Consider the following 25,694-nt stretch of genomic DNA (forward strand, 5'->3'; position numbering starts at 1 on the left):
ATCCTTAACAATTCCACTATCGATTCCATGCGCGATGACGTCACACGCTGCGACACACACGCAACGCAGCCTTGTTTTGTTTAGACCGCAGCCACCATGGCGTCTAGGCAGAAGCAAAACGATGACCACTCATCATTGTGTAAACCAGATTTCACCAATACTCCATTTCCATCCATTTAATTTAGATGATAACGACGTTCAGATTCAGACTGGTTCAGAGGCTGGTAGTCGCTCTGGGTCAGAGGCTGCAGCGAGTACTTCTTGTGCACCTCTCTAGCCCCTCCATTCACCCAGGCAGGGAAGAGTAAAATGACCGAGGCGAGGGTAAACGAATGTCACCGAGCAGTGACTAAGTTTGTCTGACATGCCAGCTAAAGTAAAATGTCAAAGTTGCATGTTGTCATTCTAACCACTAGTTCTGTTTCATTCATTCCCACTATATATTTTCTATAGGGAGATGACAAAGATGCTCAACCCAAAATACAAACCCCCAAACAGAGCCAGTTTAACAGACACACTGATCCCTGCTTGGTACAGTATGGGATTGAAAAGAGCAATCTGATCTCAGAGCTGAATAATAATACATAATAATAATAATAATAATAATAATAATAATAATAATAATAATAATAATAATAATAATAATAATAATAATAATAATATAAAAGAAAATTCATCTTAATAAACCTGTTTGTACTCTTTTTTCACCTTGCCCAATGAGAATCGATAAGAGAATCGATAAGGATTCGGATCGATAAGCAGAATCGAAAATGGAATTGGAATCGCTAAAACCTTATCAATTCCCATCCCTATGAACCATTCACAACCAGACACCACACAACATGGACCATTCACAACGAGACACCACACAACATGGACCAATCACAACCTGATACCACACAACATGGTCCAATCACAACCTGATACCACACACCATGGAGCAATCATAACCAGACACCACACAACATGGACCATTCACAACCAGACACCACACAACATGGACCAATCACAAGCTGATACCACACACCATGGAGCAATCACAACCAGACACCACACAACATGGACCAATCACAACCAGACGCCACACAACATGGACCAATCACAACCAGACACCACACAACATGGACCAATCACAACCTGATACCACACACCATGGAGCAATCACAACCAGACACCACACCACATGGACCAATCACAACCTGATACCACACACCATGGAGCAATCACAACCAGACACCACACACCATGGAGCAATCACAACCAGACACCACACAACATGGAGCAATCACAACCTGACATCACACACCATGGAGCAATCACAACCAGACACCACACAACATAGACCAATTTATCCTGACTAGACAAACCATCAATCTGCTGTCTCCATAACAGTGGAAACTCTGACTGATGCCTTTTACAAGTCACCAATTATGGAGGTCACATGGTACACCCACCCAAGATGGTCGCATAGGAAGAGTGGGGCCAAGCCATCTCGTTAATACTCCCAGAAAAAATATATGATATGATCGTATAGTATCGTTGGTCCTATGTGTGAAGTTTGTGTATATATATATATATATATATATATATACATACATACAAAGCTTGGTCCCACCACGTCCGTCTGCGCAGCGTTCTGGCTGCACCGCGGCTTTGCTCCGTCCTCCGCACGGCGGCATGTCCCACTGCACACGTTTCAGAAGCGGAGCGCTTAAGAGCGCTGCCTGGCAGCTGGATGCAAGATCGCGTGGGATTTATGAGATCGCGCGATACTGTGTGTACAATGGGGTGGATGTAAAGAGCACAACAGACAAACAACACAGTCTGTCGTTGACTTGCTTTTGATTTGGTCATTTTCCCTTGATTTGTGTGCTTCTACCATGGGTAAGTAGGCTGAAATTATTTCTTTATTTGTCATACAGTGCCTGTTACCAGGAGGAGAACTCTTGCATTTCTTCGTCTACTTGAAAGACTACATGGGGAGGGGGGGAGAAGGAGAAGGAGTTGGTATTGGGTCTGCACACAGTGTTTTATTATGAAAATCGACCGGATTCTCGTGCAGTTGCTGTGTCTGACTTCCGGGCTGAACGATCTGCTCTGTGCAGCTTGACGCAGCTTCCAGGCGTCATCCGTGAAAAATAGAACTGTCGCGTATCTTTAGCGGAGCGGGGCGCCGAGCCGCCTCTGGGACGCTTCTGATACGCGCTGTTGCGTGCCTGGTGGGATCACACGCATTGATTAAAATGCCCGCGAGCAGCTCCGACGCGGTCGTCGGAGCCGGAAACGCGTACGTGACGTGCCAGGTGGGACTTCGCCGTAAGGTGTTCTTCCTTGTGGTAGCCTACTCACATCAGAGCTGCTGAGCGGTAAGCGCAGCAGGGTGTGCACCAGGAAGGTGAAGGTAATGGCCATGGTGGGGATGGTGGTGGCGATTGTGGTATTGAAATTCTGGATGTAGCCCGCCTTCTCCAACACCTTCTTCTCTTTCTTCCTGATGTCTAGGAGAGAGACAGACATGTGGAGAGAAAGATTTCTGTTGTTGTTTTTCTCCAGGTAATGCCACAGTCTTCTGATGGCCACTGAGCAGCTCCACAGCACCCCCACAGTAGTTGATGAGGAAGGGAAAGTGGTACTCAGTGGTACTACTGGTGCGACACAGCTCTCTGAATTTTCATGTGTTTTGGACACTGCACAAAGGAGTTACATGCTACTTCCTGCGTCCACTATGTGGCGCTAGAGAATACCAAATATTGATAAGTCATATTGATGTATATCATGTGTAGAGCAGACCATGTAAATGTCATGTAAATGGGATGCTGTTTGTCACATAAGGTTCAATTTGTGTTACCAGTAGGTGGCGCTATACCCAATTGGGGCATTAATGCAGCAATACAGTGCTCAGACTCAGAGATAATGACTCGACTACAACACTGCAACATGGCTAATAAGAATGTCTCTCTTTAGAAACACATAAGCTACAAACATTCAGACAGTTTGTTGATGTTTGCTGTTCCCATAAAGTTATGAAGCTATTTGATTGGAATACACAGTCAATACCTTGGCCAGCTGTGTAGCGTCATACCTGCAATCTTCTTCTCAAAGTATTCCTCCCAGGCGTACATCTTGATCAGTTTGATGCAGGTGAGAATCTCGTTCATGGTGCAGACACGGCTGTCCGTTATCCCCATGGCTTTCCCCTTGTACTTTTTAATGAGCTTGGCCATGGCCATCTGCCAACAGAAAAAATTAAGCTTTAGTTTATGTATTTATTCATGTATTTATTTTTCTGATATTTTGCCCCATTTTCTCCCCAATTGTACTTGGCCAAATATATATATTCCATGTTGCCACACACTATTGACAGTTTGAGCCTCCCAGCCGGCAAAACAAGCAGTTTTTATTAGCGAGCGTGTATTGACGATGCGGTGTGCTATTGCCCTGTGTAGTTACACTGTGTAGCTGTTTGAGCACATTGCTCCAGCTGTAAACAAGGCTATCTCGGTGAGTACTCGACCAATTTGAAAAAAAAAGTGTCACGATGACTTTATTAGACACACAGTGTGGAACATAGGGTCCAGGTTATTAGACACACAGTGTGGAAAATAGGGTCCAGGTTATTAGACACACAGTGTGGAACATAGGGTCCAGGTTATTAGACACACAGTGTGGAACATAGAGTCCAGGTTATTAGACACACAGTGTGGAAAATAGGGTCCAGGTTATTAGACACACAGTGTGGAACATAGAGTCCAGGTTATTAGACACACAGTGTGGAACATAGAGTCCAGGTTATTAGAGACACAGTGTGGAACATAGGGTCCAGGTTATTAGACACACAGTGTGGAACATAGGGTCCAGGTTATTAGACACACAGTGTGGAACATAGGGTCCAGGTTATTAGACACACAGTGTGGAACATAGGGTCCAGGTTATTAGACACACAGTGTGGAACATAGAGTCCAGGTTATTAGACACACAGTGTGGAACATAGAGTCCAGGTTATTAGACACACAGTGTGGAACATAGAGTCCAGGTTATTAGACACACAGTGTGGAACATAGAGTCCAGGTTATTAGACACACAGTGTAGAACATAGAGTCCAGGTTATTAGACACACAGTGTGGAACATAGAGTCCAGGTTATTAGACACACAGTGTGGAACATAGGGTCCAGGTTATTAGACACACAGTGTGGAACATAGAGTCCAGGTTATTAGACACACAGTGTGGAACATAGAGTCCAGGTTATTAGACACACAGTGTGGAACATAGAGTCCAGGTTATTAGACACACAGTGTGGAACATAGAGTCCAGGTTATTAGACACACAGTGTGGAACATAGGGTCCAGGTTATTAGACACACAGTGTGGAACATAGAGTCCAGGTTATTAGACACACAGTGTGGAACATAGAGTCCAGGTTATTAGACACACAGTGTGGAACATAGAGTCCAGGTTATTAGACACACAGTGTGGAAAATAGGGTCCAGGTTATTAGACACACAGTGTGGAACATAGGGTCCAGGTTATTAGACACACAGTGTGGAACATAGAGTCCAGGTTATTAGACACACAGTGTGGAAAATAGGGTCCAGGTTATTAGACACACAGTGTGGAACATAGGGTCCAGGTTATTAGACACACAGTGTGGAACATAGGGTCCAGGTTATTAGAGACACAGTGTGGAACATAGAGTCCAGGTTATTAGACACACAGTGTGGAAAATAGGGTCCAGGTTATTAGACACACAGTGTGGAACATAGAGTCCAGGTTATTAGACACACAGTGTGGAACATAGAGTCCAGGTTATTAGACACACAGTGTGGAACATAGAGTCCAGGTTATTAGACACACAGTGTGGAAAATAGGGTCCAGGTTATTAGACACACAGTGTGGAACATAGAGTCCAGGTTATTAGACACACAGTGTGGAACATAGAGTCCAGGTTATTAGACACACAGTGTGGAACATAGGGTCCAGGTTATTAGACACACAGTGTGGAACATAGAGTCCAGGTTATTAGACACACAGTGTGGAACATAGGGTCCAGGTTATTAGACACACAGTGTGGAACATAGAGTCCAGGTTATTAGACACACAGTGTGGAACATAGGGTCCAGGTTATTAGACACACAGTGTGGAACATAGAGTCCAGGTTATTAGACACACAGTGTGGAACATAGGGTCCAGGTTATTAGACACACAGTGTGGAACATAGGGTCCAGGTTATTAGACACACATAGGGTCCAGGTTATTAGACACACAGTGTGGAACATAGAGTCCAGGTTGGGAAAAAAACTAAATTATCCTTAAAAAAAACGAAGCGGCACTCCGGCGGGAATATTCAACTTTTGGAGAAATGCAATTCCACGTCACACAGCGGTGGCCAATCACATAGCACCCTCCTCCCTATCTCTTCTCTGTCTCATTTATTCACCAGCTCAAAGAGCATCACACACACACACACACACACACACACACACACACACACACACACACACACACACACACACACACACACACACACACACACACACACACACACACACACACCAATCTCTCTCTCTCTCTCTCTCTCTCTCTCTCTCTCTCTCTCTCTGGCTGTCTGTCACTCTGGATTGGGGGGTTAAAGTTCACAACATGACAGTGACACGGTAACGTCATTTTTCGACGTCAGCTCGATGTCCTGGCGTAGACGTCTAGCTAAATCATCCCCAAATCGGTGATTTGGCCTAGTCCTGGACGCCACTGAAAGACGTCGTCATGCCGTAATTTTGCTTGCTGGGGTAAGCTGATCACTTTGTTTCATTATAATCTGTTTCATTCACATCAGTGACTACTTGAACTATGTAGCTAATGTCATCTTGTTTTACTTTTAAGGAAATTTGATGAAGCCATCTCTTTTATAACCGTGCAACGTAACTACTGATCTGTTATTGGTGCACAGATATTACTGTATAGACCTGAATGGGGATGAAGATGAGGTAGGTGAAGACTCCAGGCAGAGCAGTGTAGCCCAGGATGTAGCAGACGTAGATGAAAGAAACGATCAGCAACACAGGCATGGTCACCACGAAGCTGCCAAGCACCACCGCATCAAACACCCTGTGGCCATCACTGGTCAGAACATTGATCATCTGGATGGAAGGAGAGAGACAGAAAAGCAGAGAGAGACAGAGAGAGAGAGAGAGAGAGAGAGAGAGAGAGAGAGAGAGAGAGAGAGACAGAACCAATAATGCAAGAGTAAAACTTCTTACAATCGTCCACCAATCGCTTTGGATAAAAGAGGTCTTCCCCAGCAATCCTTCTTCCCCCATGGTTTAACAAAACTATGACATTTGGAAATGGGACCTGCTTAGTCGCTATAACTGTATGAGACTGTGGTTGTACTGGGCAGCTCCCAGTGGCAGATAGTAGCGGGCTATGGTTGAACTTTACACCATCAGACTACTCTTGTTGACCACATCGTGCACCGCTCAGACCAACTCATATTCAATATAATGCCTATTTAACTCAGATTCTAAATTCATGGAAATTCAATGTAAATTTATATGTAATGTCTATTGAACACTCCTCCACTTGTGTATATAGTATTGGATTGCACTTGCAATGTTGTGTATTGACTTTTAGCTATTTTTCCTACTTCTTTATCTCTGAATATTGACATGACCGCTACGCTGCATACAGACACTAAGACAAATTCCTCATATGTAATTTGCATATTGTGGCAATAAAAGTGATTCTGATTCTGATCCGTTCAGAATGTCTGACATTAGAAGACTGTGGTGGTAGTGGTACTGGGTAATAGTGTCCAGGTGGGACAGTGTGTAATTGTATGAATGTGAAAATATCAAAGGCAAGGTTCTCATCAAAACATCCCTGGATAAATCACGGTAACATTTTAGTTAAGTAATGTGCAACAGTCTCTGACCCCGGGGACAACTGTTGCCACAAAACGTATCCTGAAAGAATGGAAGTCCCCCTCTCCATCTCATTTCCACCTGTGGTTGACGGAAATGATCTCGGTCATAAGGATGGGAGAGGCTCAGATCCCTGAGAACCAACTCACTTCATGAGTTTAGAACTATTTGGGACCCGTTTCTGGCCTACCTCGACGAGGTTGGGGGCGGTGGGTGACTTGCCCAGTTCTCTTGGACCCCTTGAGTGGGACCCCACACACAACATTTCTTAGAAGCACATAAGCACCCTATATGGACGGTAGCACCACATTATTGTCGATATGTTTTTTTTTCTTTTCTTTTCTCTCCTGTGTCTGAGCTTGTTCGTTTGTTTTGTTTGTATTTTGTTAAAATTAAATTGAAAATAAAATATATTTAAAAAAGTAATAATGTAACACAGTCTGTACCTCTCCCATAGACAGTCCGCTGTGTCCCCGGAGAGAGATGATCTTCTGGAAGGCCAGAGCAGAGAAGGCACTCTTGAGCCTAACTGCTGTGCGCAGGTTCACCGCAAACGCCAAATTGACGAGGAAGCTTTCGGTAAGATATGAGCTGAATAAAGCGAAACACAGACCCACACCGTGGGTCACTGTGGACGCCTCAGGGTCTTCAGTGTAGCTCAAGATCTTATGGACCACGATAGCCTGGGAGGAGACAGGAGAGGTCTGGAACACTACAGCACTGAAAATACCACTGGATATATATTATATAGCTTTAAACACGGTTTCATAACAGGAAGTGTCTATGTGTGGGGTGGGGAGAATAAACACACTTTCTATACTCGTATGTCATTATATATATGTTGTTGCTGACATCGGTTATGTTGAAAAGTAGCACAAATGTGTCTTGTCCCAAACAAGAAGATGGATGTCATAAGATTCTCTGATGACACGATTATTCTTTGTCTGCTGTGACGACTGCCCTTTGGTGTATCACAGAGAGATCGCCACCTCTCAAGCCTGGTGTGAGAGTAATCACCTCATTCCAAATACTACTAAAACTAAAGAAATGATCTTTGATCCCAAGGCTGTGAGAGTTCATGACCCTATGGTCATTGGGGACATGGAAAGTGAGCAGGTCGGCTCATACAAATATCTGGGCAATGTATGGATAGCATGCTAAAATGGAACGTCCAGGTTGACTATCTGTGTGCCAAACTGGCACAATGACTTCACTTTCTTAAAAGGCTCAGACTGTTTGGAGTGAGCACCAACATCATGACAACATTCTATAATGTTGTACTGGTAAGTCTTAGTAGATACGGTATGGCTGCATGGTTCGGCACTCTTACTGTCCAGCTTAAAGTGTAACTTACCCCCAAAACACTTTTTTCAGCTTTTAACCAATATATATGACTTTGGGGGTGGTGTGTGAAGAATTCTGGTCAAAATTTCCACATTTGAGACCAAACTGTTACCATTGTACCATTTGTATCATTTTCAGCAGCATAAGTTCCTTCTATGGGTTTAAACGTGTTTTTTTTGTGCCCTCAAATGAATGGGAGATTTGGTACATCGTGACGTCACGGTGGTATTTGCCCCCCCCATTGATTATTACTGTAGTTCATGCGGCGCGAGCCCTTTAAGAGCAATGCATCCATGGGTAATCGCCTACTGTGGCTAATATTAGCCGCTAGTTAGTTATGTTACATAACAACATTACAAAACGCCACTGAATGACCAAATTGATATAGCTTTTAACCATTTCGAGTAACACTGTTTCCATACGGATCACCAGCGTTAGTTTGTTGTTTATAACGTGGCTATATTGATCATTTATCGTTATCGTTCTCTATCTCGGATACACTGAAAATACTGGGAGGCGGGCCATAGCGTCTCTGTCGATGATTTGATTTGACAGATCTGGGCACTGGCGTTGGCGTTGGCCAATCCTGGCGTGTTCCACCCCCAAATTGATTGTGTTCTGGCGCAAAGTGAGTGGGTTTCAGGACGAAAGAGTCTCGAGCCACTTACGTTATCTTTAGAGCACAATATTCCTGGAATGCAAGTTTAACTAAACAGTTACATGTCCTCTGCATTCTACATCAAATGAAGACATTACCGTTTGTTTTATTTGGTATGTTACATACTTATTGGCCAAGTTATGTTAGTTTATGGGGGAGGAATTCTGCCAGCTAAAGAAGGGAGTATAGGCGGCCATCTTGCCTGCAGAGTTTTCAAATCAAGTAGAATACCGTTTTGCAAGAAATCTGGGGGGTTTAGTCTCCCTTTAAATCTAGAATCGAAAAAATTGCAAAAACAGCCATGAAAGTTTCTCTTCAGACCATCTTTGAGAAAAAGGTATTCAGTCTGGCACATAGAGTTCTGAAGGATCCATCACACATTCTATTTTCTGAATGTGATTTGTTACCTTAACCCATTGATACCTGATGCAGCATTTGTGTGTGTATCCCTTTAAGACCGCGAACCGCGTTAACGCGGTTCGCGGTCTTAAAGGGATACGCACACAAATGAGGGATATACACGCAAATGCTGCATCAGGTATCAATGGGTTAAGGAAGACGTTATAGAGCTAGTTGAACAACCGCTATAAGCTCGCCTTCCTCCCAACTTCAATTACACTACTTAACAAACAACCAGCCCTACCTCACGGTTGTAGCATCCCATAGGATGTGGGGGGAGGTGATCTACGAAAGGAGGTATTGTAGCTTCAAGCTCTTGTTATGCTCTTTTATTTGATTTAAATTGATTTTATGATTTTAATAATTTTATGATTTTATTCTTTTATATTCTACCTCTTGGTTGTGGCTCTCTCTTTTACTCTTCTACCTTGAGTGCTGCGCTGTAGTGTCTCTGTGCTGTAGTGTCTCTGTGCTGTAGTGTCTCTGTGCTGTAGTGTCTCTGTGCTGTAGTGTATCTGTGCTGTAGTGTCTCTGTGCTGTAGTGTCTCTGTGCTGTAGTGTCTCTGTGCTGTAGTGTCTCTGTGCTGTAGTGTATCTGTGCTGTAGTGTCTCTGTGCTGTAGTGTCTCTGTGCTGTAGTGTATCTGTGCTGTAGTGTGTCTGTGCTGTAGTGTCTCTATGCTGCAGTGTCTCTGTGCTGTAGTGTATCTGTGCTGTAGTGTCTCTGTGCTGTAGTGTCTCTGTGCTGTAGTGTCTCTGTGCTGTAGTGTCTCTGTGCTGTAGTGTCTCTATGCTGCAGTGTCTCTGTGCTGTAGTGTATCTGTGCTGTAGTGTCTCTGTGCTGTAGTGTATCTGTGCTGTAGTGTCTCTGTGCTGTAGTGTCTCTATGCTGTAGTGTCTCTGTGCTGTAGTGTCTCTGTGCTGTAGTGTCTCTATGCTGCAGTGTCTCTGTGCTGTATTGTCTCTGTGCTGTAGTGTCTCTATGCTGTAGTGTCTCTATGCTGTAGTGTCTCTAGGCAACTTTGTTCGTTGGTTGTTTGTTGTTTGTAATCTTGTGATGCGGCTATACACACTTTTTGCCCAAGACACATTTCCTCTAGGCCCTAGAGGTGAGATAAACGTTATCGTCCCGTAGAGTCTAGGGGACAATAACGTTGATCTCATCTCATGTTTTGAAAGTAACACATTTACAGTTACTGATCAATATGTTACTGCTAATCTATCTGACTCTATCAAGAGTGACTTCCAATGAGTGCAGCATCAGAATAAAATCCAGAATCCAAATGAAATTAATAAATGCAGAGATGATGACTCACCGGCCCCACAAAATTTGCCAACATGAAGACGACCAGGACACAGACACCCAGCAGCAGCCTGCTTCTCTGGAGGCGGAGTATCACTCGAAGCAAGGAGGCCTTTTGCGGCCCCACCTTTGCCACTTCCTCCTCCCAGAGTCTCTGAAGGCTTCATAACGCACACACGCACGCACGCAGGCACGCACGCACGCACGCACGCACGCACGCACGCACGCACGCACGCACGCACACACACACACACACACACACACACACACACACACACACACACACACACACACACACACACACACACACACACACACACACACAGAGTCAGATGGCACACATTTAGCCCAGTAATCCTGTATAGTTCCCATAATCACTTTAACACGGACAGACCTATCACTTCATTATGACTTGTGACTATACATCATACGTGATGAGAATAAAAAACAAAAACACTTGAAGGTTGGAAATGCAATACAGCGGGTGAGCTACATATGTGAGCCTGCGTAGCGGGCGAGCTACGTATGTGAGCCTGCGTAGCGGGCGAGCTACGTATGTGAGCCTGCGTAGCGGGCGAGCTACGTATGTGAGCCTGCGTATTTTTATGTTTTTCAGTTTTTTATGTTTTGGTCCGACTGAAATGTTATGTGGTCTCTCCTGTTTCTAAATATATCTATCACAATGCAAATCTTTCAATTAAATCGGCATACATTTCCACAAAGAAAAAAATAGCACCATAAATGTATATCTCTCTATATAATCTCCTAAAACAAGCAACCTCTTCCATCCACCTCCTGACTGAGGACATGGCTGGGGCTTTCTAAAAATGTAAATGTAACTGACTGGGATTAATACTTTGATTAATTTCATAATCAACTAGAAAATTGTCCTCAGTAGAGTTCAGATCTCCGCCAGGCACCGCTATGCCTAACCATGGCCATGGCCAAACCCAACTGGAGTCATATAACACACACACACACACACACACACACACACACACACACACACTCACGCACACAGACGACCGAACACATAACCCCTGGCAGAGATAACTATATGTTGAATTTACAGTTTCTTTTAAATAGAGTTTGGCGGTTTATTTGCACTTTGTATAAGATGGGACATTTAATTGCTTATTTGATTATTTAAACCAATCTAATAATATTGAGTTCTGTCAACACAATAGGCAAGACTCAGACCTTTCTCCATTGATGCTGGCTCCATCCACAGGAGACAGGCTGAGAGAGCTGATGTCCATCTTGTTCCTAAACATGGCCCACATCAGAGGGGTCATCCACCCCATAGTGCTGAAGGACAGGAAGCCTGCATTGTCCAGAGGGTGGGGCCTAGACAGGGAAACATGACCAAATATCAGCTCTTTGAAGGGATCCAACCAACCAATAGCATAGCTGTCATACAGGAATCTATTAGAATGATTTTAGCTGGTCACTGGTGGGAAAAGTAACATTTCTGTAACTACGTTGTATTATGTCCAAGTGCTTGAATATGGCTGATGATAACACAATGATAAAGTATCTGAAACTAGCGGGAAGCCCGCAAAGTCTCACAATGTATAAACCAACTAATTCCTTCTTTGGTAACTAGCTGCGTGGCCTCGCGGCCTCGCCCACCCTGCAGCTCACGACATGTCCAAAGTCCGGCCACTAGCGGCCCACGGACCGATTTTAAGTGTCCCACGGCTTGTGTCTAAAAATATACATGTGGCCCTCCACACAGTATTGGTTAATCAAGCAAGTTCACTTTGCATTTTTTTCGGTGACAGCAGCACTATCATACAGTTTGTAGACAAGCACCAAGAAACTGCTGGGGGAACTAATGTTTTCAGATGGTAAACAGGAGTAAAACAAATTATATGATGATTTTATATGAAGCTGTGGCCCCCAGCTATTTTCACGTTATCTAATCTGGCCCTTGTGTGGACACCCCTGCTGTAAGTTAAATCATGTGTACAGATGGAGTGAAGACGTGTCTGTTCAGATATTGTACTCGTACAACGCATGCTTAATCTGTGATTATAAGGGGTCTTTGGAAAATTGAAATTTTTTACTTTAGCAATATGTTTATGCAAAGCTATATGGTCTTTATTGCCATATTAAATCTCATGTTTTTAAAATGTAAAGTGGAGGGGAGCACTTTAAGTGTGGTCACCCTCGAGCACCTATTAATCTGACTGTAACTTTATTTTTCATAAATAATTATGAGAGAGGTGCCTTGCCGCCCCACTTGAGCACCTGCCCCCCAAAATGTATGTGTGTGTATATGTGCACGACACTGGGTAAAACACGCTACAGATAGCCTACTATAAAATAGGGATTTACAGAGTATGGTGGCTATTCTGTACTGTAAAATAGGCACAGACAGAGTATGGTGGCTCGTCTGTACTATAGAATAGGCATAGACAAAGTATGGTGGCTAGTCTGTACTGTAAAATAGGCATAGACAGAGTATGGTGGCTAGTCTGTACTATAGAATAGGCATAGACAGAGTATGGTGGCTAGTCTGTACTGTAAAATAGGCATAGACAGAGTATGGTGGCTAGTCTGTACTGTAAAATAGGCATAGACAGAGTATGGTGGCTAATCTGTACTATATAATAAGACATAGACAGAGTATGGTGGCTAATCTGTACTATAGAATAGGCATAGACAGAGTATGGTGGCTATAGTCTGTACTGTAAAATAGGTATAGACAGAGTATGCTGGCTATAGTCTGTACTGTAAAATAGGCATAGACAGAGTATGGTGGCTAGTCTGTACTGTAAAATAGGCATAGACAGAGTATGGTGGCTAGTCTGTACTGTAAAATAGGCATAGACAGAGTATGGTGGCTATAGTATGTACTGTAAAATAGGTATAGACAGAGTATGCTGGCTATAGTCTGTACTGTAGAATAGGCATAGACAGAGTATGGTGGCTAGTCTGTACTGTAAAATAGGCATAGACAGAGTATGGTGGCTAGTCTGTACTGTAAAATAGGCATAGACAGAGTATGGTGGCTAGTCTGTACTGTAAAATAGGCATAGACAGAGTATGGTGGCTAGTCTGTACTGTAAAATAGGCATAGACAGAGTATAGTGGCTAATCTGTATTATATAATAGGCATAGACAGAGTATGGTGGCTAATCTGTACTATATAATAGACATAGACAGAGTATGGTGGCTAATCTGTACTATAGAATAGGCATGGACAGAGTATGGTGGCTATTCTGTACTGTAAAATAGGCATAGACAGAGTATGGTGGCTATAGTCTGTACTGTAAAATAGGCATAGACAGAGTATGCTGGCTATAGTCTGTACTGTAAAATAGGCATAGACAGAGTATGGTGGCTATAGTATGTACTGTAAAATAGGCATAGACAGAGTATAGTGGCTAATCTGTATTATATAATAGGCATAGACAGAGTATGGTGGCTATAGTCTGTACTGTAAATAGGTATACCCAGAGAATGGTGGCTATAGTCTGTACTGTAAAATAGGCATAGACAGAGTATGGTGGCTATAGTCTGTACTGTAAAATAGGCATAGACAGAGTATGGTGGCTAGTCTGTACTGTAAGATAGGCATGGACAGAGTATGGTGGCTAGTCTGTACTGTAAAATAGGCATAGACAGAGTATGCTGGCTATAGTCTGTACTGTAAAATAGGCATAGACAGAGTATGGTGGCTAGTCTGTACTGTAAAATAGGCATAGACAGAGTATGCTGGCTATAGTCTGTACTGTAAAATAGGCATAGACAGAGTATGCTGGCTATAGTCTGTACTGTAAAATAGGCATAGACAGAGTATGGTGGCTAGTCTGTACTGTAAAATAGGCATAGACAGAGTATGGTGGCTAGTCTGTACTGTAATATAGGCATAGACTGAGGAGACTAAGGAGACTGACTGTGAGGAGTGGTGGAAGGGTCTGAGGGTGTTAAGGCTGTGCTGGTATGTGCTGGATGAAGGAGGCGGGTCCTCCTGTCTGTGACCTTCTGGACTGACAGCTGGAGATTCACTCTTCCATCTGTAACTGTCCTCTGTCCTCTGCTGAGAAAGAGAAGGAATACATGAGAGATAGAGAGAAAATGAAAGAAAGACAGAGAGAGAAAGACAAACAGAGAATGTGAGAAACAGGTAGCGTTCAATGTTGGTCATTGCTCCACCCCCTCTGCCAATCTGGGGAGAGTTGTAGCACATACTTCCTCTCATACACGTGCAGTCGCCAGCCCCTTCTTCTCACCTGACAGCGAGGGGCTGCACTGGCCGGACGTAGCGTGTGGGAGGATCACATTATTTCCCCCCAGTTCCCCTCCCCCCGAACAGGCGGGCCGACTGACCAGAGGAGGCATTAGTGCAGCAACAATGACACATAATCTTAATGGCTTCCCACCCGCAGACATGGCCAATTGTGCCTGTATGGACGCCTGACCAAGCCGGAGGTAACACGGGGGCTCAAACCTGCAACCATTGTCTTGGTAGGCAGGGAATATAGCACTGCACTACCCGAACACCCTTATATCAAGGCTTTCTTCTGGTCACCATACCGAGGGAAACGTATGCCAACACAACTCTATACTTCTATATTCTATATACGGTACTCTATATTTCCAAAAATGCTCGTAAAAATCGTAAATTTGGGAAAATGGAAAAATCAGCTTTGTCAGTCCTTGCCTTTCCCAATACTCAAAGCACATGTGCAGTTTCAGATTGATTGGCCAACTCTTTGGGGAGATAAATAGATCCAGACAAACAGAGTTTTCCTCATTTTATTTTAGCGATATTGAGAAAATGTCAATCTGTCAATTTGTAACCTCTTCTTTACATCAATGTACAGCTTAAATGTCAACAATATGAAGTTTTCTGCATGAACATTTAGTGTTGATCTTTATGTGTGAGGCTAAGTTGCAATCATGGCATACTTTTTTTATCAGATGATCAACAGTGTGTGATAGTTATGCTTTTATTTTGAAGGCAAAACCTTCCTACCTCCGGTCGTGTTGTGGCTAATTGTAGTTAGCTTGACACAATTGCGGATGCTGGAAACAGCAACCGAGCACTGAGCAGGAAACGGTTTTCACAATTGAAATCATGAATCATGAATTGTAGCCTACAGCTGTTTCAGTCACTCGGAGGCATTTTGAGAAATTGTTACATTGATGTGACAAGGTAGGTAGGGAATATACTGACGCAAAATTATTTTTCCCAGGGAGGCGCAGGCATGTCCCACCCGCGACCCCCTCCCCCCCCCTCACACCAGGATGCAAGGCATAAATGCTCAGAAACAGCTTCCCACGTAAAAAAAAAAAAAAAAAAAAAAAGATCGGAAAAATCGGCTTGGTCAGTCCCTGCCTATATACCAATGCTCAATGCACATGTGCAGTTTCAGATAAATCAGGCTACATATTTTCAGTTGCCACAGGAATGCCACACGGCTTTAGTGATCAGTTGTCTAATCAGCTGATAGCCACTGGGCTCAGCTTGAATGGGGTGCAAAAATATCAGCTGATTGAAAAGACACTCTTGGCTGAATGGGAGTGGCAGACATACTGCTCTATTCAAATGGTTATCAGCCAATAAAGGCTTGGATTGACTTGGATATGAGGTACAGAGGTGTGTGTGTGTGTGTGTGTGTGTGTGTGTGTGTGTGTGTGTGTGTGTGTGTGTGTGTGTGTGTGTGTGTGTGTGTGTGTGTGTGTGTGTGTGTGTGTGAATGAATGAATGAATGAATGAATGAAAGTTTTATTTACGTGTCAGGACAAATTACATGACCCATCCCACATGGGATTATCAGACACATCAACATACAGTTATTACCATATCGATTCCGGTGCATAAACAATACAAAACCATACCAACACACACACAGCACATGCGGCATGAACAGCAAAACACCGATTTAACTACAATGTGAAGTAAGTAAAATATATGAATTATCTATCATATGTCATCTTTTTCCTCCTATCCCACGCATGAGAAATGTATTCGGAAAAAGCAAAGATGTTGTCAAAAAGAAATTCAAGTATGGCACCTTCTTCAAAATCTAACAAGTTTAACTCAGGGGAGTGAACTTTTTTAAATAGTATCTCTCGTAAGTCATGATACAATGGGCAATACAAAATAAAATGAAATTCATTCTCCACTTCCATCAACTCACAATATTCACAAATATTGTATATATATATTGAATCCCATCCTTCTCCTCCACTGCTGCCCTTCTTATCTTCACCATCTGGCCACCGTGCATGGCCCAGGTGGATGCTGCACATTGGTGGTGGAGGAGTTGACATAAGATAAGATCAGATCAGATCAGATAAGTTAAAGGGACAGCTCACCCTAAAATCAAAAATACATATTTTCCCCCTCACATGTAGTGCTATTTATCCATCTAGATTGTTTTGGGATAGTTGCCTGGGCTTTGGAGATATTGGCTGTATTGATGTCTGCCTTCTCTCCAATACAATGGAACTGGATGGCACTCAGCTTGTGGTGCTCAAAGTGCAAAAAAAATCAATTTGAACTCAGAACTCATGACCCGGTTACTCAAGATAATCCATAGATCTTGTAGTGCGCAGTTTGATGTAGGAACTACTTTCAACCAAACTACACTCACTAGCTGTTAGCTAGTCCCTACATGAAACTAGCAGCAGCTAGCTAGCGGGTGTTCTACAAAGTAGAATAGGTACAAATAAAAACAAATATAAACAGTGTTAAGAAGCATTAGCAAAAAAAGTCACACAGCAAGTCTTAGACTTAACACACAGGGCAGAGAAAACATACAGGTAGTGCAGGGTAGTGTCCTCTAGAGAGAGAGTGGCGTCAGCGGAGGACCAAAATGCAAGAATCATTAGCCAATGAACAGCCAGGAATGGGTCTCGCGCTACTTTTGCATGTTAAAATAAAGCTGATAATGTACAATTTGATTCATTTCAAGGGATGAAAAACCCTTTCAAAGTACAACACTGTCTATTTTGATGCAACTCGACAGTGCTGCTTTTTTTACTGAAGAGTTCCACTTTCTACTTCCTGGAAAAAAACTGGTCCATTGGAGTGAATGGAGATGTCGGAACTCTTCTATTATACGGCTCTGGTGCAGGGTTAGGAGACGGGGTAGGGCAGTCAGGACAATTGGCAATTGCAAACATGTATTAAAAAGGACTTCAATATAGCAAACTAACCACAGACACTGCACAAGTTTGGCCTTATTTCAGTTGTCCTGTTTAGAACTTCCCATTCTGTATCTCACTACAAAACAGAACAGAGCTCAACTAAACTACATTCAAATAAATTAAAATGATCAAGAACTAGAATCCAAAGTCAAGTAAATTGAACTTAAGTGAGATTCGTAAGGTCACTCTGACGTCACGCGAGCAAGGGGGGCACGCAGGACCCGGAACTGGGGGTAATTCAAAACAATCAGCGGATGGGAATTTTGTAACTAAACAAGACACGTACGTGGTCTGAGCTTGGGTTTTTAGCCTGAATATTACAAAAGACCCCACTGATTCATAACAGTCATGTTATAGCAGTCGGACACACTTAGTGACAAGCAAGACAACAGTAAAACGGACACGTTTTTGCATTGAGTTTGGCATCAGTGGGCGTAACCCATAAGAGAGTGAGGCCCCTACCCCCAGCAAAAACACTGGAAGTAACTCCAGAGTGACCTTACGAATAAGAATATACATACAGCCTACACTAAACATAAAGCGAAGTGACACAATTGAGCTAAATGAAATTAAAGTGACATAACTGAGCTAAAGGAAACAGAACTACATTAAATGAACCAGAGCAAAATGAAACTTAAAGGGACACTTCACTGAAAAACAATGCAGATGTATTTTTGCACATCATGATCTCACACATATCCAAAAACTGTAAACCGTTTTACAGTTATTGAGAGTTGACTTGATGCCAGTGATGTCATCAGAAGGCACTGATTTATTGGGTTGCATTAATCACAAATCTTCCGATGACACCACTGGCATCAACTTAACTCAAATCAACTTTCCATAACTGTCAGACTAAATTAATGCCTGCAAAACTGTTTAGAGTTTTTGGATATGCGTGAGATCATGTGCAAAATAAATCAGCATTGTTTTTCGGTGAAGTGTCCCTTTATGTCACATTAAACTAAACTAGCCTATTTTGTTGTGATGTAGATGCAAGAGAGCAGTACCTCTGTGTGTAGGAGAGGAGAAGCTGTAACACCGGCTGTTCAATCCAAAGGCCGATCCTGGAGAATAAAACAATGGAGAGGCAAAGCAAAAATCTACAGAATAAAACAGACAACTAAGAGTAGAAAAATCATACCAATGGACCCCCCCGCCCCCAATATATTTCATTTTGATGGAGTTATGTATCTGTCTACTGCAGACACCATGCATCAACACAGTATAAGTGAATAGGGTAAGGTTTTTAACTAATAGATCACCATGAAACTTCCCCAGTTGATTACATACATTAAGACAATTATGCTCTGTATCACAAGTTTTCTGAGTTTATAAAGACCCACCTAAAGCCATGTATTAAGATGTAAATAAAAATACTCTACTTTTAATAATAATAATAATTTGTCTGATGTTTCCCCCCCCACAAAAAAGGTTACATTATCTTGTTAAAATCATTAAAATTACTTCTCCTCCTTATGCCTCATTAAAGAATTCCAAAGCAACTAATCAGGTTATCTAGAAGATAACTAACCAATCACAGCATACATATAAACAAAGGCTTGTTGCTTACTAGAAAGGGATTAGCTCCAGTATTTGTGATGTCATGAATCATGCTCATTGAAAATGGCCTGTTCTGTGTGCACAGAGAAACTTTCCGCTTTCAGCAGACCATTGTGAAACCAGCCTTCACTCACTGAAATGTACTTTGTGTGCAGTGTGGATGAAAACAGAGTGGTTTCACACTGGGGACCAGCAGGGACGGTTTACACGCACACATAATGTCCCCAATCTGATCCCAGGTCCGGTTCGTTTGATGAGTGTGAAGATTGCAAGAGGGTCAGTGTCAGGCAATTATGTAGCCTGCATTTAAAGAGACATGAGACATGGTGATGGGAATGCAGAGGTGGCTCTAGAATGTGACAAGTGACAGTCATGATACTTTTGTCGGCGGATTGTTACGTAATGGGGTGGTTGGAGGTGATGGGGTGGTTGGAGGTGATTGTTACGTAATGGGGTGGTTGGAGGTGAAAGCAATTGTTTCATGGGGGGGGGGGGGGGGGGGGGCTTGTTTGACAGGAAAGAAAAAATGTCTGAGAGGAACGAAGAGAAAAGAAAAACAAAAAACTTGTTTATCTATCTAAACACTTGGCCAACGTGCATCAAATACAAACAGAGTCACAGACAAACACATTCTTCGACAATGAGCTAGCTTGCTGGCACTCCATCATCATCTGTCAATAATGCCACAGTTGCGGTTACCCCGTACACCTCATCAGGTAACTATGTGAACATTGTAAAGATTAAAACAAGAGTAACATTTTCCAGCTTTTTTGATGTGTTAATCATCATAAATCCAATCTGATATAAATCAGATCATCATCTGAGTTGTCCCTCAGAAATGTTACTTCCAGAGCAGGGGGGGATATTTAGTATTATTAGATTATTTAGATATTTCTTTGTCCTCTTAAAAATAACGAAAAGAACCAACAAAAACCGGACCCATTTGTTTCGGGGGGGTTTTCTCTGAAAAATAAGAAAAAGTACCGATAAGAGAACTGTCAAGTACCGGATCGATAAGCAGTATCGATAAGAGTAGTAGTATCGTTAATTCCTTAACGATACAAATCCCTAGGCATTATATTTCGGAGGTGAATGAGAAAAGGAACAAATATTGATGGTTAAGAGTAAGACTGAATAATGACATCACACAATAGTCTACTCTAATCCTAATGTTAATTCAAAATTAGATATTCCTTTAAATCTGGCTTCAAACGGCCACAATTTGAGGAAAAAAAGCTGCAATCTCTTTTGGAGGCGACCTTTCCGGGGGACCCCATAGCTCTCGAACCCTGGACATCACAATTGCTTGAGTTACATCACTGATTATAGCGCCCCATCAGGCCGATTCAAAAAATATTTCTAGAGCATCTAGTAACCACCAATATTGGGCCACATTTCAGGTCTCTGCGATATACACTGCACAGAAGCATGTGAAACATCAAATTGCCTCCTGGTCTCTGCAGCATATAGTCCATGGGCCAGACCAGATATCGGTACCATCTGGGTGGGCAAAACTTTACCTATACTAAATTGTTTATAGGGTCAATATAAGTAAATGAATATACGATAGCCTTTCCACAGGAGTAGCTTTTCATATTTATTGGACATTTTCTTATTTTCCCCTATTTAGTCCATGGGCCAAACACAAAAATTGCACATATCGGTACCACTCAAGTGGACAAATTCTAATCATGATTTTTGAACAGGTATATATATCCATAGATGATATTTTAGTATGATAGCCTTTGCAGAATGGCAGCTTTGTCACAGTTATCGGGTCATGCAGTTAGCCAGCCCCTACAATAAATTTGATTCTAGGTGCTGATGCATAACCTATTTTAGGCTCAGGACCTTTAACCATGTTCTATGAGAACATGTTTGACTACATTTGAAAGGGTAGCTTCTTAGCTTTCATTTGAGCTCAGTTGTGAGTCTGTCTGACAAATAAAGAGCTCACATGGGCTCTTCAAAGTGTCAGTGACATTCATTTTTCCACAATTTGACAGACAGAGAGAAACTGTTGTTACAATACCTCAAGATTCAAGATTCAAGATTCAAGATTTTTTATTGTCACTCCGTAGTACAAGTATCACGTGTGAAATTCTTGTGCTGGGAACTCCGTTTACAACATAGTACAAATATAACAGGGCATATGAGTGCAAAAACAACAAGAGACACAACAAGCAATAAGGCAGTAGAGTGATAAGACAAGTCAGAGACAGTGGCATATTCACTGCACATAGGTGCACATGTCATGTGCATACTTGGACGTACTTAAACATTTTGAATTTGACGTATTTGACGTACAGGTGCAAATAGCATATACCTAATTAAACATACAATTAAACATTACACGTACATAATGGTAGCATCTACAGTGCGGTACAGTACAGCTACTACACTATTTGTGTATGTTAAGGAGTCCCGTGGCCTGCGGGAAGAAACTGTCCCTCTTGTACCTTGTGCTGGAGAAAATAATTTGCCACACAAACGACGAGAAGTTAGGGTGAATCTGAGAGAGAGAGAGAGAGAGAGAGGAGCAAGGGAGAGAGAGTGTGAGAGGGAGAGGGAGGGAGAGAGGGGAAGGGAGGGAGAGAGAGAGGGATGGAGAGAGAGGAAGGGAGGGAGAGAGAGAGGGATGGAGAGAGAGGAAGGGAGGGACAGGGCAGGCAGAGACAGAGAGATGCAGGTAGCAGCAGATTGTTGTTAACGATTTGCTCCAATTTCTACTGAAATGACAACAGTCTGCAGTCTGTCTGTCATGTCTGTCTGTTTCCCCGTCTGTCTGTCTCTCGCTCTGTCTGTCTTTCTGTCTGTCTGTCTCTCTGTCTGCCTGCTGTCTGTCCAATGTTTCCACTGATACAGCCAAACACAGAGCAGGGGAGAGAGTTTGTCATTTACAAGGGTTTGGCTATTTTGCTATACATTCAGGCGGTGTGGTCATAGACACGTATTCAATGGATCAGCGTGAGGGGAAATCCTCCCGTTCTCCCAATGCAGCAGAGTTAGCATTTAGCTGCTAGCCCAGCCCAGGCAGACAGGATCGGGGATTCAACCCCCGCAGTGAACATAACATCTGAACAGACTTCTCCACACCTGTTCTTGAATCCCCAATCCTGTAGTGTAGAGGCGCAGCAGCTTCTGCTGGTGAGTCAGGTCATTGAGATATATTATTGGGTTTGCCCCATCAACCTACAGACACAACGCTCCCGGAGGCGGAAGTAACGTTTTGTGGGCGTTAGTCTGACTGTATCTGTATCTATTCACAGATCAGTTTAACTCTGAATTTTTCCCAGACATGAGAATATCAGAATCATGTGTCATTAGTAGGGGTGTCACGATACACTCAGTTCACGATACGATACGTATCACGATACTGGGTTCACGATAACGATACGATACGATACGATTTTAACAATATTTTTTTAAACTTGAATAATGACAATATATGACTGGAAAAGTAGTATTTTATTTGAAATGCACAAATACAAAACATGCTGTTGTGGGAAATTGTTATTACAATAACAACTAGAAAAAACATGAGATTGGAGATAAGGCTTATCTTGAAATAGAATGAGTTACACCGTCACTTAGATTTACTTTGAACTAAAAGGTTTCTCAGCAGTATAAATTCTCATTATGCATCTTCAGTTTTTCTTCAAACTCAAACAACAAGACTTTTCTTAATCTATTTTTATATGCATCTTCAGTTTTTCCTGTCAAGTAAACAGTTTTGCCAGAAACTCAATTGAATGGTTTCTCTCCTGTATAACTTCTCATGTGTCTCTTCAGAGACTTGTTCAACTGAACTACTTTCCACACATTGAACTTCAACAAACAAAGACGTTTCTTAGTCTATTTTTTGGAAAAAAAAAAAAAAAAAAAAAAATTTGCGATATGAGATTTCATCTCAACGATACATATCGTGACGTTTTACTATCGCGAAATTTCGTGGGACGATATATTGTGACACCCCTAGTCATTAGTAACCATTTGAAATAACCAATCATTATTTTTTGAAATTTTCATGGAAAAGTAGGTGAAAAGGTGAGTTTTATGGCCGGTCACAATTGTGACCAGTGGGATAACACAGTGCATCTAATGTGTATACTGAATTAACATATTTCTCCCCATGCAGTCATAAAAATTCTTATCCTAGCCCAGCTATTATCACATTAGGAAGGGGGGGTCTTGGAGGGCGGGGCCTCTGTGCTGGAGGGTGGGGCATCTGTGCTAGAGGGCGGAGCCTCAATACTGGAGGGTACCGGCCCTCCTCTTCCTCCACCACCTACTCACCAGTGGGGGACTGGAAGCTGTTGTCATCATGCAGCAGTGGGGGGGAAGTCTGGCCTGACCTCTGGGGGGCTCTGTGCTGCTAACACGGGCCCCTGCTCCGTTTCTGTGGCGGTGGTGGCAACACCTCTGTAGCTTCCTCCTGTTTGGTGGGTGGAAGGATGCCCTCCGTCGCTGGCTTTCCTCTCCCTTCAGGGCATCATCTACTTCCTCTAGTGTGCTTCTTGTAGCACATTCACCCACTGATGGGACTGATGTTTTGGGACTGCTGCTTCTGTTCTCACTGTGGTTTGGCTCGTGTGCTTGGCTGTTCTCATGATCCCCTTCCTCCTCCCCATCCTCCACAACTCACCAGGAAGAACTGCAGACCCCTACACCTGGACACCACCTGCTTCATCCTCCTCCTCCTCTGGGACTCCTCGCCCTCGCCACCTCCCCGCCTCTGTCCACCTCCTCCCCGGCTCTGTACTTCCCGGCCCTAGTCGATGGGATGGGTTGGAGTCGCTGCTGGTGATGCTGTCCCTGTACACATGCCCGTAACCACCATTGAGGACATCGAGGTCATTTTTATAGCCCCGGCCCCCAGATCTATTCAGCTGTCCTCATAAATAACATGATATATGACATAGTTGAATGGAAATGCAACCATTTGCTTCCTCTCTGTGTGCTATATAGAAGGAAGAGACATAACTGACCACAACGTTCACATTTTGCATTGGGGCTAGACTTTGGGGACAGTTCTATTGAAGTGAATGGGTAAGTAAGGTCGCTTTCACATACATGTATAAGCTGGTGGACTCGGTGCGATTCGGGGGGGTGAAGTTGCAACATTGCTTCATTTTTCATTTGGTCCGGTTCACTTTCACACAGCAATTTTCCAAGGGCACCAAACTTTCTGAACAATGTCACGTGGTCGAAACGGTCACTCGTCTATTAGAATATAGAGGTGAAATCTCTCCTCTTCTGCCGCTTTGCCTGCTGAGGGCTGACTGCACACAAGTGAATCCGCGAAACACAACCCATAGAGAAACATCATCCTTTATGCGATCTTGGGATTTCTGGTTTTACTTTGGTGTTACTATCTAATAAATATTTTACAAGAATGCGCCCAGATGAGATGAGACGAGCGAGGCAGCGCGGTGTGACCCGTGTGCGCGCCGCATTGTTTATTTTGCTTCCTTCTACCGCCTTCTACTCATGATGCACTGCCTTTCCTATATTTGCTCTTGTGTTTGGTTCGGTTTGCTTTCACACCACAAACGAACAGCGCTAGAGTTCACTTGCAAACGAAGCGAGACCCACGTTTTCAAGCGGACCAGAGTTCGCTTGTTTGTTCAGCAACAGAGTTCGTTTGCGCTTTCACACCACCCCAAATGAATCGCACTATCCGAGCAAACAAACTCTGGCATGGTTAAAGCGGACTAAACAGCTTCTTCTGTGAAAGCGACCTAACTCCCCTGTAAGTGATGTTTGTGTAGATGCATCATTGTATTTAATTGAGCAGTATTCTGCCATATGACCTGTATGCAGAATATATATTATGTGAGGAGACATTTATTTTTTGTATCATTTTAAAGCAACATCACAGTAAAGAGGATATTATGATGTCTGTAGTTCTTTGTAGATCTACCCTCTTAATTTTGCTCTCAAAGTGCACCAGATTGAAGCATTTTACTTTAAAATGGACAAAATGTTCTAACCGGGGGAGCACAGTCCCCCCTGGACCCCCCACACCGGGCTCCAATGACCTCGGTATTTCTCAAACCCTGGCTACGGCCATGCCTGTACAAGTTGTGTCTCCACTGGACAGTCATCATGATGTCCATGAGGGAGCAGCACCACTTGCTCGGAAATGTTCTTCACCAGGAAGAAATGGAAGTCCTCAAAGATCAGCTCCTGGACACGCTAGGAGGCGGGGGCTGAGCTGCTCAGCATGTAGGGGATGATGATCTGCAGCCTCGTGGAAGAAACGCTTCCTCACCGTGTTGCTGTCATAGTCACATTTCTTCATCGTCGTGGCAGCACTGGATGGTCTTAGTGAGCCCTCCAT

The 25,694-nt window shown here is 43.1% G+C and overlaps 1 protein-coding gene across 1 annotated transcript in view; it reads right to left on the minus strand.

Moving 5' to 3' along the window:
• LOC310777966 (ATP-binding cassette sub-family C member 12-like) overlaps nucleotides 1-25,694 on the minus strand; it is a gene marked incomplete at its 5' end in the record, with an annotated part of 87,500 nt that extends 61,806 nt beyond the window's left edge. The window contains 9 exons of the mRNA XM_083638297.1: nucleotides 2,350-2,498; nucleotides 3,083-3,230; nucleotides 5,962-6,135; nucleotides 7,365-7,601; nucleotides 10,635-10,782; nucleotides 11,822-11,968; nucleotides 14,527-14,669; nucleotides 23,997-24,122; nucleotides 25,626-25,694. Coding sequence (XP_083494423.1) covers nucleotides 2,350-2,498; nucleotides 3,083-3,230; nucleotides 5,962-6,135; nucleotides 7,365-7,601; nucleotides 10,635-10,782; nucleotides 11,822-11,968; nucleotides 14,527-14,669; nucleotides 23,997-24,122; nucleotides 25,626-25,694 — 1,341 coding nt within the window. The remainder of the gene's footprint in view (nucleotides 1-2,349; nucleotides 2,499-3,082; nucleotides 3,231-5,961; nucleotides 6,136-7,364; nucleotides 7,602-10,634; nucleotides 10,783-11,821; nucleotides 11,969-14,526; nucleotides 14,670-23,996; nucleotides 24,123-25,625) is intronic.

Source organism: Poromitra crassiceps, assembly GCF_964638095.1.
Source record: "Poromitra crassiceps genome assembly, chromosome: 6".
In the NCBI taxonomy this organism is placed as follows: Eukaryota; Metazoa; Chordata; class Actinopteri; order Beryciformes; family Melamphaidae; genus Poromitra; species Poromitra crassiceps.